Below are 15,158 nucleotides of genomic sequence, written 5' to 3'. Positions count from 1 at the left end.
GGCAGTCTGCAGGAGGTTAGGAAGGTATGTAAGAATTAAGAAAACATACTTTAACTCCTCTCCCTACATGAAGAGGCTGAACTTTGCAGACACCAAATAGTCAACATCAGTCAGTATTCTTCTAAGCTTGACTCACTCCGAAATTTCAAAAATGCCTTCTTTAATTGCTATTTGTTGTGTTTTGGGTTTTGTACAGCATGAAAAATAGTGAGCTAATAAAGAGTGACTGTGTGATGTTCAGTCCCCTTTCCCACTGCTGGTTTTGGCATCCACAAGCGCAGGTACCATGGTAATCACAAAATATGCTGCTCTGCATCTCAGAATACTTTGTGGATGTCTTAGCTGGACATCAGTTACTGTCTCCAGTTATTTCCTGTGCTGCAATAAAAATAATTGCGCTTAAATACAAACCCCAGATCTTCAGTATGGGTGACTGACAGCTTGCCATAACATCCTGGAGCATATGCAAAGCAACTTTCCCCCCTATAACTGAGGCATGAATTATCTTTCTTTTGTTGAAGGAAAAATGTATACATTGAAGGTTACCCTGAAGGATGTTTCAATCTGAATGCTGCCTTAGCTTGTGGTTAATTTCAGGTAATTGTAATTTATGGGTGAATGAAGTGTTTGGGCCAAAAACAAAAGCTGACTAGCTCAACTTTGGGCTTTCTTTAGAAAAAGCAAACCAAACCACGCTTTTCTTGTTGAATATTTTAAAACCAGTAGGAACTGTGTGCTCAGTGAAGAGCACAGTTTGACTTACTGCTTTTTCTTTTCACTTTATAGTGTACGTAATTGGAAAAGGAGACTTCCAAGCATAGGTAGTTACTTGGTCTTTAGTTTCTGATCATGACTGCCTTAGAACTTATTTATTGTCTTGCTATATAGAGAAACTGAATTGCCTTGCTTCAGCCCCAATACTATTCAAATGGTGGTCTCAAGAGATGGCTATGATGGCTGGCTCTGCGGTTTGAAAGGGAGAGGCAAAATAAGTTATGAAGAGTAGCTGTCTTTCCAGTGGTAGTGATGATATCCTCAGACCAGGGTTGAAGTTAATTCTGTCAAAAAACCTCCATGCTCTTCTGAGGTTAAGTACAAATACAGGTTTCCTGCAGTTGATCTGACATATTTCACCTTTCACGTCAGGATCTTTTTTCACACACAAAATTTATTGTTGCTAAAGCAGACAGTGATAATACAATTGGTAATACATTATAGGAATGTTTTTTGTTTATGTGTGAAAACTTAATTAATAATTTGGTTTAGTAGAAACGAAATCCTGAGTTATATTTACAAATTTTTTGCCCTTCATGTGTAAAAGTAGTGTTTATATGCCATTGAAACTGATACAGGAACTATTTATTTTTTATAGATAATTAGGCATGAACCAAAGAACGTGGAGATAGGTATTGCTTTTGAATCAGAAGTTTTGTGACAGAAAATCTTATTTGTAGTATCTCTGTTTTCTCTGCTTATGGTCTGAAAAATCATTTACAGTATTTTATTTTCAGTAATGTTTTTGAGCATTGTTGTGAAATATGTCAGCATTGTATTTCCATGAAAGTATCAAAGGTGAAATTGAGCATTTTATTCTTAAGAGTAGGTTAATTGTCCATGCATTTAAATCACCTGTAAATTATGTGGGTTGCAATAGAAGACATGGGCTCCTCAAATGTTTTTATGAATCTCAACCAAGTCACATGTCTCTTTTTCATGCAGGTATATTTGGCCAGAAGCTGGAAGATACTGTCCGATATGAAAAACGATATGGGAACCGCCTGGCTCCTATGTTGGTGGAACAGTGTGTGGATTTTATCCGACAGCGGGGGCTAAAGGAAGAAGGCCTTTTTCGACTGCCTGGGCAGGCTAATCTTGTCAAGGAGTTACAGGATGCATTTGACTGTGGAGAGAAGCCTTCTTTTGACAGGTAAAATCCTCCAGCTGTCCCCCACTCCCTGATGCCTAGACAGGACACGGTCTGCTGTACTGGCTGACCCACAGTGCTGTAAAACACGTGGCAGCAACAGATAGAATGAGATGGTTTTGTAGGTTTTTCTGTATGTTTCCTCTTATCACTTTAAAATGTCGTCTTTTTTTTTTTTCTGACTTTGATTTCAAAGAGTTTCTGGAGAATTTCCATTTGTGAAAAGCTGGTTAGGAAAAGTATTGCTAATGGTTTGGCTTAATCAAAAATATCTGGATTGCCTTGATCTTAGTATCATTTGAAATACAGTGGTGATGCTGGCATTTAGTCAGTTCCACAGAGGAAGAATTTCTCTTATCACCAATTTCAGTATGTTCTGTCACCTATATAACTGACTGGAAGGGAAGTCTACTTTTTTGTATTCCTTTATAATTTTGGGCCTTTGGTCTTAAAATAAAAGTTGTCATGACCATGATAACAAACCTATGTGGTTTTGAGGGTCCAGGTCCAATTTGTATTCCAATATTTATATGTATTTGTAAAACTAATGAGAATTTTCTGGGCCAAGGAAGAACCTAGGCCTGTTCACACAGCTGTGTATGATTTCAGTCTTTTATAAGATTAATTTTTTCTGCAAGTTCAGCTCTCCTCCTATAAGCATTGATAGCAGTTGTCTATGTATTCAGAGTGTGCAATCAGAGAAACAGAACCAGTGGATTAGGAATGCCACGTAGCCTTTTTAACTCCAATCAGAATTAATATGATAGTAATAAAATTCCAATTCAAGAGACTGTTAAAGAGTAGTTGTCCTCAGTGTGTGCCCTAAGTGACATCTGAAACACACCTCCAAAATGGAATCAGGACACGTCAGTTGAGGGTGTAATGTGAATTAGGAGGAAGAGGCAGGTTACATTTATTTTGTGGGACCTTTGACTGATAGCAGTGCAAGTAACAGGAAGGAAAGCATAGATTGATCTTTTAGTGCAAAAACCTGCCATGATATGAACCTGATTGCTGGAAATCATTTACCTCCCGTCCTCCCTTCCCTATTCCTATGAAGTGAGCAAATTTGTTACGCATGAATGTATGTGTATCACAGATGCACAAAGGCAGACATCTGTAATGCTGTTTTATCTCCAATGGCTTTCTCAGTCCTGACCCTTACTTCAAGAAATGTCGAGAATTTATAATGCTCCGGAAAAGTCAATTGTCTTCCTATGTGGTTTATTAGTTTCTCATCGGAAGGTGAGAGTTAGGATAATTGACCAGAAAATAGCTTTAAGGAGCCAGAGGACTGCGGGAAGTGACAGTGTTAGCTGATAAATGTTTGTAGTATACTCACTGATTGGGTAACTTCTTTAAAAATGGTAAAGTAGCATCCATTGGGTACGTTTTTCCTTACTTGGACATAAAGATAAATATTACTGGTCATGTCTCTGGCACAGCCTCTACCAGAGATACAAGTAGGCGAATGGCAGAAACAAAAGGTTCTTTTTTCCGTGCCTGTAAGCCAAATAATTGTGGAGGAAATGCTTAAGAAAACAACCCATCCTCAAACTCCAGGAAGACTATGTACTGAACACCCCACTGAGAGGTACAGCTTGAAAGAGGTGCACAAGTTCTATCTATTTAAAACAAATGAGACCAAGGCTCAGCTGCATAATTTTTTTTTTTTTTTTTTTTGCAAGGTTATCTAGCAACATCTGTAGCATGCACTAATGAGCCCCAGGAACAGGCATGCTAGCTGAGCTTTAGCAGAAGAAATGGAGAAGGGATTTTACATGCTACTGCTGTGAAGAAGGCACATAATCTCTACTGTAGCAATTAGAAACATCAGCAGGAGTTGCCTATAAATTGCTGGTCCTGCAGTTCTGCTTCTGAAGCTTGGAATTTATAGAACACTGACCTTGTATATCCATGTGTCTCATTGTGAAGGGTACTTTTTCACATTTGAGTGTGGAGAGGTGTGATTTTGGTATAGCAATGGTCCAGAAGTCAGACAGACATAAATTCTGTTCTGATATCTGCCATTGTTTCCATTGGGCATCTACTTTTTTCCTCCAACCTTTTATTCCATTTGCAAAATTTCGAGGCGACGTTCATTTCACAGTGTTTATAGAGTGCCTATGTGATTACATTGTTTTGGGGTAACTTTTTTTTTCATTGTGCTGAACAGCAGCACAGTCTCCAGGTTTGATGCAACCTGTTTGGCAAGTCAAGCTCTTGGAAAGTGGCCACAATATGAAAAGTTGCTGTAGAGAAAAGAAAAAAATATATATGTTAGGGGTCTGTGCTTACTTTCTCTCATCAGCCTTCAGATCAAGTGTTTAATCTCTAATTATGTTATTGCTAGTCAAAAGTCCGGTAGTGCAAAATCTAGCTCGGTTCCGTTTATTCATTTACATTTTGCCCATTCTCATACATCAATAATAATAAAGATATGTGCACTTAGAGCCAAGCTGGTGTTTTTGTTGATGGGACACAAAACACAATGGAATCCAGGTCACACTTCTGTAGTGATGCTGGGTCACCAGCTCTGACTGGGAGAAAGACTAGCTGCTGTTATCAGTGTTGGAACTAATACAAAGAGCTGATGTTTGAGGAATTTGCCGTTTTTCATCCTGGCATTTTTTCTCTGTATCAATGCACATAAGTCAAACAAAGACTTTAGAACAAGTGAAGATGTTTTGAAATGTATGCATAGGTTTGTGTATATGTTTGTGTGAGAAATTATTATTAAATATTCCTATTCATGCTTTCTTAGCTAATTCAGTAAAATACGTAACTTGTAGAATTAAACGCAAAAACAAAGGTAAGATCGTACAGCCATGATTAAGTACTTCTTTAAAACATCATCTCTGTTTTAAGATGGTTGTACCATCTTAAAACACCTTACAGCTGTTGGGAGATGGAATTCAAAGGCACAGATCTGCTCTTTTGCCCAGAGTTCAGCTGCTGTCCACGGTTCTGTGGAGACCCTCCTCTCTTGCGTTCCTATCCGCGCCCCTTTGGCAAAGACCACAGAACGAATGCAAGCAGAACAAATGTGGTACATTTGAAAGAAGAAGTAAAATAGCTTTGCTCAAAAGAAAATTCAGCCATGTTTTGAAACATAAAACTTGTTTTATAAATGGTAGCTCTCACATGAGTTAGCAGCTGGATGTTCCAATACTTATGGCAGTTATAAAAACACAGAATGCATCCAGGACAAGTCAGAGAGTGGCAAAAACCTTCATGTATTAATTTGACCTTGATCTTGTAGTTGGATAAGATGTTGCTGAAGAATCGTGAGCTTTGTGTATGAGAATGGAACCAGTATTTGAAATTTCTCAAATTCACAGAATGAGAAACCCCAGTATCTGATCTGAAACATCAAATACCCCACCCCACCTAGTATGAAAACTGGAACATCAGCATTTCTCACAGTCTTGGAAAAGGGAGGTACAGCTGCTGAACTGAAAACTGCTGAGGCCTTTTGTGTGAAGAAAGAAAAACACAATTGAAAATTGTATGTCAGCTTAAAAACAAAAATCAATAAAACCCTCTCTCCCTCTGTATGTATCTGCACATATTGTGAAATCTACTTTAAGGAACTAACAGTGCAATTAGGCAATCACTCATACTTGCTACTATTTGAAATATCCTTGGTATTTCCAGTACAGCTTCACCTCTGTGTAAAATTGTCCCCTCCAGGGAATCCATTTTGCTTGCCCTTGGGGTATGTGCTTCTCTCTGCTTGTATGGCTTCTATTTTAAATGTAAAGTCCCTCAGCTCCTTTGCAAATCACACATTTTTAATGATACAAAGTGGATTATGACTATTTGTTTTGTAAAATTAGCATAGCAAATATGGCACTTCATAAGGAAAATAACATAAGGGTTTGTTATACAATTTTTACCTAGAAGGGGTACGAAATTGGATTTCTCTTTTTGTGTTACCCCTTTCCATCTACTGTTCATCACAATTGCTGCCAGATGACACGAGAGTTAAGACTGCTCAGGGAGAATAAAGTATTTGAAATGCCACTGAAACAAATACTAATACTTATGTGATTAATTGATGTATATGGCTTGGATTTTCATATCTACTATCACAGATGTGTATAGTCCAGTAGTTCAGAAGAGTTTAAAGTTACATAGTTCAGCTGCCTGTGTGTATGCAAAAAAGAGAAAGAAACCACATAAATGCATATTTAGCAAAACAGAATCCCTGTTACTTTCTCTCATGGGTCTGAACTCCTCTAAAGAAATATCACTTACTGCTATAGGCACCATTGCAATCAGCTGAGGAAAGGGTATGTAAGTGGCAATATGTGATAGCTGGCAAATGCTAACGGTTATTTACCAGAGCCAAATAACCCAGAATGTAGGACTTGTATGTTCCTGTGCATTTAATCACTGGGACGTTGAAGCAGAATAAGACAATGACGACAATGGTACTAAGATAATATCCTCAAGGTGAGAAGGACCACATGCACAATCCTTACTCTCCTCCAGAGACAAAGAATGTTTTAAAACTTTGGTGAATGCAAGAAATTGGACCTGTCTCAGTGGGGCTGTGGTCTGCATTGGCACTGTATAGACTGCAGCTAGACATTGACTTGGAAATTACTGGTTATGAAAGTTTTTCTTTTATTTTACAAATACAAGCCTGTACATAAGATTTTCTTTGTTTAGAAGCAGATAGTTCCCCACAAGGAAGGGGCTTTATTCCCTTCTGAGTGGGAAAGTACAGTAATCCCTAAACAAAACATTTTTATGTGAAATGATGTCTTCACTAGACAGTTGGTTCCTGCCAAACACAAATGGCCTTAGGTCTGTGAAAATTCCTGTTTGTTTCTGCATGTTCCAGGCTTCCTTCCCTGACCCTTACAATCTGCTCATCGGTTATGTCTCTGGAGCCACTTCCACATCCCTTCTAATTCCAGCCCTCTTTCTAACCAGCTAGCAGAAATAACCTCTGCATATGTCACAACTTAAAGACCTAGCCTAGCAATTAAATACACGATAGGAGACACATTTCTAGCGAGATGTAAGGGTCATTAAATCGGTTTAATTGGTATCCTGCTGTAAGAGAGTGTGTTTTTAATTATTGGCAGTGAATGAACATTTGTAGTTGATTCGCCTGAATTTCAGTTTCAGAAATGGAGTTGGTATGTCAGCTGTGATTAAAAAAAAAAAAAAAAAAAGGCAGTCATGTCACTTGCTGATGACAAATGACTTCTTAGATGGCCATGGTCACCTTTAAGAAAGGATGAATTTTGTTACTATGTGGAAGGTCTGAGAGTGTGGGTTTTAAAGCATCTTTACTTAGGGTTACAAGATTAGTGGCTTTCTCTTCCGGTAAACAGTAACAGGTAGTTTATTTGTGGTGGTTTTCCATGTTTTATATATACTTGCAATCCTTGCAAAATCTTACAGGAACCTAACAGCCTTTCTGAAAAGCTGTCAAATGATGAAATAATTTAGCAGTGTATTCACTGGAGCTGGTTGATTTTTTTTCTTGATGGGAACCCATCTGTTTCTTAGGCCTCTGCCCACCTTACGTGAAAGCACTTGCATCTCTCTTTAAGGATCTATATTTTTCTAAGTAATTTTTAATGTCCTTCCATTGAGTTTGTCTTTTAATTTGTCTGTCCTAAATTGCTGTCTTCATTGCTGCTTTTAAAGCATCACTCTCTAGCCTGAATGAACTGGCTGCTGTTGTAGTAACTGAAGTGGATGTCTAACTTGGAAGTAGAGTCTGTCAATCTTCAGTACTCCTTGCAGTGCTTACTCCCCTGAATGGGTCCCTGGAAGGCAGCATGGATTGTAAAAGTCATGAGCACAAAGACAAAGGAGTAGAATACTGTTTGGTTTTTTTTCTCTGTCTAAACAGAAAAGTAAGAATTGAGATCAGTGTTAAAGTAGAGCCAGGCTCTTGTTGCAGCAAGGAGAGGAAGACAGACAGCTCAGGGCTTAAAATGGTAAATGCTTTCATGTATGTTTCACAAGTTATAGGCAAAATTTCAGCTGGTATTTCGATTAGCACGGTACCACTTGCACTAGATATGCGTTATATAGGAAAATGATATAGGGAGTAATGCTTTGAAGATACCTACACAGGGGAACAAAAATCACAGAGGACATTCAACCAGTAATGCTATGCATTTGACCTGACCTTTGAATTTCTGGACCAATGCCTGACTACCAAAACGAGTTGAACCACTGTTGATTCACCATGACATTACTGAGCAGGCTTTGCCCTCCTAGCCTCTGGGTACTGGCTTCTCAGCAGTAACAATGCTCTGATTCTCTCTATATATACTTATGGACATTTGTAATATTCCCTTGATGTTGCTTACTCAGTGTTTCATCACTAGTTTATCATGCACTCTAGCATTGCACTTAAGCTGCCTGCAGACTGGCAGCAAAGGTACACACTGGGCAGCCAGTTAGGAACTCATCCTGCCATGTCCGGAAAACATATACTGGCCCGAGAGCTGCTCTAAAGACCTGAATGCTGCTAATCAGGAGCACAGTCATCAAATGTTGTGGATACAGGCTGTGTTGGTTAGGGAGACTCTCTGTTTCCAGGATTGTGATCTGTGACACATCTAAAATGATGGAGCTGTAATTCTAGTAGTTCCAGGATGTACCGATACACAAACTGAACTGTCTGTTCTCCTTTGATTCAGTACCAGAACTCCTAAAGGCATAGAATCATAGAATGGTTTGGGTTGGAAGGGACCTTAAAGATCATCTACTGCCATGGGCAGGGACACCCGCCACTAGACCAGGTTGCCCAAAGCCCCATCCAGCCTGGCCTTGAACACTTCCAGGGAGGGGACATCCACAGCTTCTGTGGACAAACTGTTCTACTGCCTCACCACCCTCACAGTGAAGAATTTCTTCCTAATATCTAATCTAAATCTACCCTCCTTCAATTTAAAGCCATTACCCCTCATCCTATTACTCCATGCCCTTGTAAACAGTCCCTCTCCAGATTCCCTGTAGGGCCCCTTTAGGTACTGGAAAGCTACTGAGTCTCCCCAGAGCCACCTTTTCTCCAGGCTGAACAACCCAAACTCTCTCAGCCTGTCTTCACAGGAGAGGTGCCCCATCCCTCTGATCATCTTTGCTCAGTCCTCCTCTGGACTTGCTCCAACAGCTCCATGTCCTTCTTATGTTGGGGGCTCCAGAGCTAGATGCAGTACTCCAGGTGGGGTCTCACAAGAGCAGAGTCAAGGGGCAGAATCACCTCCCTTGACCTTCTGGTCACGCTTCTTTTGATGCAGCCCAGGATGCGGTTGGCTTTCTGGGCTGCAAGCGCACACTGCCAGCTCATGTTGAGCTTTTCATCAACCAACACCCCCAAGTCCTTCTCCTCAGGGCTGCTTTCAATCCATTCTCTGCCGAGCCTCTAGTTGTGCTTGGGATTGCCCTGACCCACATGCAGGACCTTGCACTTGGCCTTGTTGAAATTCATGCTGTTCACACGGGCCCACCTCTCCAGCCTGTCAAGGTCCCTCTGGATGGCACCCCTTCCTTCCAGCGTGTCAACTACACCACACGTCTTGGTGTCGCCGGCAAACTTGCTGAGGGTGCACTCGATCACACTCTCAATGTTGCTGACAAAGATGTTAAACAGTACCAGTCCCAATACTGACCCCTGAGGAACACCACTCGTCACTGGTCTCTGCTTGGACATCAAGCTGTTGACCACAGCTCTGTGAGTGTGACCATCCAGCCAATTCCTTATCCACTGAGTGGGCCATCAGTCAAATCCATGTCCCTTGTCCACCAATGCTGTAACCCCGTCACAGAAGGCCACCAAATCTATTAGGTATGATTTGCCATTAGTGAAGCCATGTTGGCTGTCACCAATCACCTCCTTATTTTCCATGTACCTGAGCATAGTTTCCAGGAGGATCTGCTCCATGATCTTGCTGGGCACAGAGGTAAGACTGACCAGCCTGTAGTTCCCTGAGTCTTCCTTTTTTCCCTTTTTGAAAGTGGGGGTTACGCTTCGCCTTTTCCAGTCAGTGGAAATTTCACCGGACTGCTATGACTTCTCAAATATGATGGATAGTGGCTTAGCAACTTCATCTGCCATTTCCCTCAGGGCCTGCAGATGTGTCTCATCAGGTCCCATGGACTTGTGCTCGCTGCCCTAAGGATCTTGAACTCCACCATCTCATGGTCACTGCAGCCAAGGCTGCCCTTGAGCTTCACATTCCCCACCAGCCCCTCCTTGTTAGTGAGAAAAAGGTGCAGCATGGCACCTCTTCTTCTTGGCTTCTCTATCACTTGGAGAAGGAAGTTATTATCAACACATTCCAGGAACCTCCTGGATTGCTTATGCCCTGCTGTGTTGTTCCTTCAACAGATATTGGGGTGATTGAAGTCCCCACTGAGGACCAGGGCTTGTGAATGTAAGACCACTCCTACTTGTCTGTGGAGCTCCTCATCTGCTTGGTCTTCCTGGCTGGGTGGCCTGTAGCAGACCCCCACTACAGTGTCCCCTGTTCCTGCCCTCTCTCTAATCCTGAGCCATAAGCTCTCGGTGGGTTCCTCATGCGTCCCCAGGTGGAACTCCATGCACTGCAGCTGGTCATTGACATGCAGGGCAACACCCTCTCCTCGTCTCTCCTATAAATGGAATTACAGCTTCACAGCTTGTTGTTCCCTACTGTTTGTTCTTTATGCAAACTGTTTATGTGTCATCATGATCTAGAGCTATTTTTGGCACAGCATTAATCTTTTCGTAATGTGACATACCCTGTTAATAGTTCTTCTCTGAGAGTTTATGAGGAGCTTGTTGGCTTAGTGCTCTGAAGCACTGACTCCAGCTCTCTGAACACACTGTCTGCTTGTCCGAGTGTGAGGGTTATGTGTGGATTTCTGGTGACCTGCTGGCTTCAGTAATTTTTGTTTATGGTAGAGAGGATGAAAAACTCCAAGCGGTGTAATCGGTCTGACAGCCACTTCCACAGTATCTCTGTGGTATCACAAAGGAAAGTGCTGTCAAAACAGCAATGCCATGAGGGATATTAATGACAAAGTTCAGATGAATGGGGCTTTGAATATGTGTAGTCTGATGACTAAGGAGAGGCTGTGGTGCATTTGCATTTGTAATGCTTTTGCATGGACAGTGGGGCTGTGGGGGATGCTCCTTTGTAAATGTATTAACAGTAATGCAGTATTAATGTTTTAGTGAGGTAAGTAATCTTTTTCAGACTTTCCAGCACGACACGCCAAAATTGACTGTATCTTAGCTCGCTAATGCTTTTTGTGTTGCATTCAATTTTCTGCTTCGTGCTTTGTCATTCCCATTTCAAGCTTGTAATTATTCATTGTGCACTTGGAGAAAGTCTGCCTCAAGTAATGAGGGTTGTTCCAATTTAGATAACAGAGGAGTTTCTGCTGACGTTCCCTATTTTAATACTTGTTAATGAATCCTTTTAATCATGTTAATTATGAATGTGTAATCATGGAACACTTTGATATTACACTGTCAGATAGCAAAAGAAATACCAAGATAGGTCTAATCATTAAGTTTCTGTAGCTGTAATGGTCCTAGAACGTAAGCAAGGCCAGGTTTGAAGGGAGAAATACTGCCTTGTCTTAAACTAATCAGTTGGAGCTGGAAAAAGTCCAGCAGGAAAAGGTCCTCTACAGGCCCTGGAAAGATCCATGTCTTGCAAACTACACAAATGTCCTCAAGGCAGATATATAAATGCTGTTGGTTGACTTAGACTGTGGACAGAACACTGCAGACCAGAAAGGGAAATAAATGCTCCCAATCCTCAAGAGAGCTTGCAGTTAAGCACTCTTTTGAAACTCACAGCTGTCCTCTGCGGCTAAAATGCACTTAATAGTATTTGTGGATTGAAACACCTAAAATATAGACGAATTAAAACTGGATTCTGCCATTCTTAAGTTTTCCTCTGTATTTATAACAAAAGGTGGGAAAAAACCAAACTAGACTGCAAGGTCTAAACAGGTCTCAGGCTATATGAAACACTCTTTTAGTTACATTATTATTAAAAAAAGGACATATTTTTATACCAATATTTACATTGAAATAAGAAAGTTTCGAGCTTTTGTCTAACTGCTGTTAAATAGAATTAAAAAATCCAATTCTTAAAGAACTTTGTAAACAGTATGTGTGTGTATTTATGTATGTTTATTTATACTGCCAAAATCTGTATGGTAATTTCTGTATAGATAGATTAAGTCCTAAGCAGTTTTTCAGTACAGTTTAGGAAAATGAAGGTAACAAAAATGTTCCAAAATCTTTTTGCAATCCCACCATCTTGTGGCAGTCTGTGGTATTGCCTTAGCATTCGGTCAGCAGAAGGAAAAAAAAAAACTGAAAAAGTTAAAAATTGCAGCTGTGTCACTGTCTACTAATTGGGACCTGGATTTCTAACCCCAGATCAGAAAGTACCTTTCTGTAGACTTGTATGCAGCATGTATTTCAGAAGCTTAGTTTGAGAACACAAGTCTTTTTATTGTTTCCTTGCTCCTCAGCATCCTGCCTTCCCACTTGTCTCTGAGTTCTTCCTTGGTAGAGCTACAGTGTCTAGTGTTCAACTAATCCTTCACAGTGATAGTCTATCAGTACTTCATATTGAAAGGAGAAAGTTTATAAATTGCATCAGTTTTCAGGACTTTTGTCCCCTTCTTCAGCCTTTTTATCCTTCATTTGCTGTGCCCTCAAGGAGCAAGTATTCTACTTCACACTAGGGACTGGTGTAAAATTAATCTTATTTACTACACAAAGCATGATCCTGGCAGTACAAAGAAGAGAAGATGATATTGCTTGATCCCCTCACTGGGAGACCGACCCATGTGCTAACTTTTAATTGTTCTTCAGTAATTTCTCTCACTCAGCGTGCTTGAATCTTGTATTTTGGAAAGGCCTCTCTAGTTTTATGCAAATGGTCTCTGGGAAGATGTGGTTCAGTTCTTCAGCAAGGCCTGGGGAGTTTCTTTGTTCAAATAATAAAAATAGTAATAAAAAAATCTTCAGAAAGACCATCAATGCTGACCGAAGTTACATTCTCTGCAGAGTGATGGCCCGTGCTCCCTTTGACGCTGCAATGTAGGGCACTGTCCGACAGCTGCCAGTTCACATCTGCTCTCTGTGGCGGCTGCTGTCCTTCAGAGTCTGCAAAAGTCTTTCCTTCTGTATTTGCTGTTTGCTTTCCTGATGCACTGACAACTTAGGAAACTGAAGATCTGTCTGTAAAATTTGCTTCTTGTATAAGGCTGAATAGTGGCAACTGCCTGGGCATGCATGCCATAGTTCTAAACACTAGCACCAATGACAACAAGATGTGTAAGCAACTACCTGACAGATTATTGGGGTCTTGATTTTAAACCCTCAGGTTGTACAGTCTGTAAAGAGTTTTGTTAACCAGGATGACAAGAAGAGCTTTAATTCACTTAGTTGAATCTGGATTGGGTGTGGCTAGAAAGCAAAGGTTAGAGGTCAAATCTGACCTAGCATTTAAGTTTCTCATGAACTAGTACAACTGTGTTTAGTTTCATGTATAGTACTATTCCTTACATATCTTAAATATGCATCTGAGCAACGTGGCGGATTCCATTTTGGATCCAAGTCAATCTACAAGTAGAGGGTTGCAATCAAGGGATTAGAATTTGAACCTTCCTTAAAAACGCAGAATTTTGTTAATGCTTTGTTTATAGAGTTTCTCTAGAAAATGCTTTTTGGAATTTTGGCTGGGAATTATTAATGACTGAAATGGAAATGTTTTCTGGGAATTTATTTCAAGGGGTGGTGGTTAACATTTAAATAGATACAGTGCTTTATCATTTCTCTTCTGTTTTGACTTCGATTGCTCATACCATACCACATTAATCTAAGGTTGTTCCCATCATTCTTGTTAAGATTTAACTTAGTAAAAGCCATTATTGTTTTAACAGATCATTCCAAAATAATGATTAACATACCTCTAGCAAAGCTCAAGTATGTCAAATACCAGTGGTTCCCTTTGAGAGACTGTGAGTTTAAAAAATGTTCCAAGTGTGAAGTCTCCAAAGAAAAAAGAAAATACACAATAATGGACGTTGTAGAAACGTCTGTGCATTTTCTGTTTCTTATGAATGAAATTAGCATAATTTAGTATCTGGTTTTTTTATTTTTCAGAAGTCAGAGGGAGAGATGTCAGCTTGCAGTGCAACTCTTTAGCTGAACCAGGGAAAGCATGTAGAACATTCCAGTAAGGATTTGAATAAATGCCTGAGTAGCTAAATCCAGAGATGGGTCAGAAGTAGTGCAGGAGGGGTTTCTTCATGCTAACTTGTAGTTTTTATCTATTTCTATTTATTTCTTTTCAGAAAAGCACTCCTAAGTTACCAGAATGTCACTTTACACACCACAGAAACATTTAAGCAAGTTTTATTGCAAACTCTGAACTTGTGATTTTGATCTTTCTCCCATCTTACTTTCAGTACTCCTGATAAACAGCCTAGGCTCCTACTAGCTGTATCCAAAAACCCATTAAGTTTCTGCAAATGTAATTATGAGAAATCATATGTCATACCAGGTCTTTGACTGTCAGCCGTATAACATTACCTGTTGTGCGAGCACTCAGGCATTTTCTAAGTTCGGTTGCAATGCCTTAGCTTACTCGGTACAGGATAGAGCTAAAACTCATTTCCCATGGAATTACGGTCCTGTGTGTAAAGTATATCAAAGTTTTCGGTGTAATGGTACAGCTAAAAGGCACAGTAGTCATTTCATGGGAGCCCATAGGAAAAAGATGCATGCCAGGGAAAGAACTGCAGTTCAGATGGGAAAGTTTCAACTAAACACCTGTGGTATATATGCTCTCCTTTAAAACTTGCTTAATACTGATACCAGAGTGTCATGATTTAACCCAGCAGGCAGCTAAAACCACCACAGCCATTCACTTATTACCCCCCCACACACTGTGGGATGGAGGAGAGAATCGAAAAGTAAAAAAAAAAGTAAGACTTGTAGGTTGAAATAAAGACAGTTTAATAGGACAGAAAAGGAAGATTAATAATAATAATAATAATACAAAAAAGTTATGAACAGCAAAATTTCTCATCACCTGACGCTGATGCTCAGCAAGTTCCTGAGCTGCCCCACCTCCTGGCCCACCCTCCAGTTATATATGGAGCATGATGTCATATGGTATGGAATATCTCTTTGGCCAGTTTGGGTCAGCTGTCCTGGCTGTGTCCCCTCCCAGCTTCT

The 15,158-nt window shown here is 40.2% G+C and overlaps 1 protein-coding gene across 9 annotated transcripts in view; it reads left to right on the top strand.

Annotated features, from left to right (window-relative positions):
* Positions 1 to 15,158, top strand: part of ARHGAP24 (Rho GTPase activating protein 24) — a 227,768-nt gene that overhangs the window by 203,162 nt on the left and 9,448 nt on the right. For all 9 annotated transcript variants that reach the window (XM_075751350.1, XM_075751355.1, XM_075751356.1 and 6 more), the window contains one exon: positions 1,720 to 1,927. In XM_075751350.1, coding sequence (XP_075607465.1) covers positions 1,720 to 1,927 — 208 coding nt within the window. The remainder of the gene's footprint in view (positions 1 to 1,719; positions 1,928 to 15,158) is intronic.

Source organism: Balearica regulorum, chromosome 4, assembly GCF_011004875.1.
Source record: "Balearica regulorum gibbericeps isolate bBalReg1 chromosome 4, bBalReg1.pri, whole genome shotgun sequence".
Lineage (NCBI taxonomy): Eukaryota > Metazoa > Chordata > Aves > Gruiformes > Gruidae > Balearica > Balearica regulorum.
This window is presented reverse-complemented; position numbering and strand designations above follow the sequence as displayed.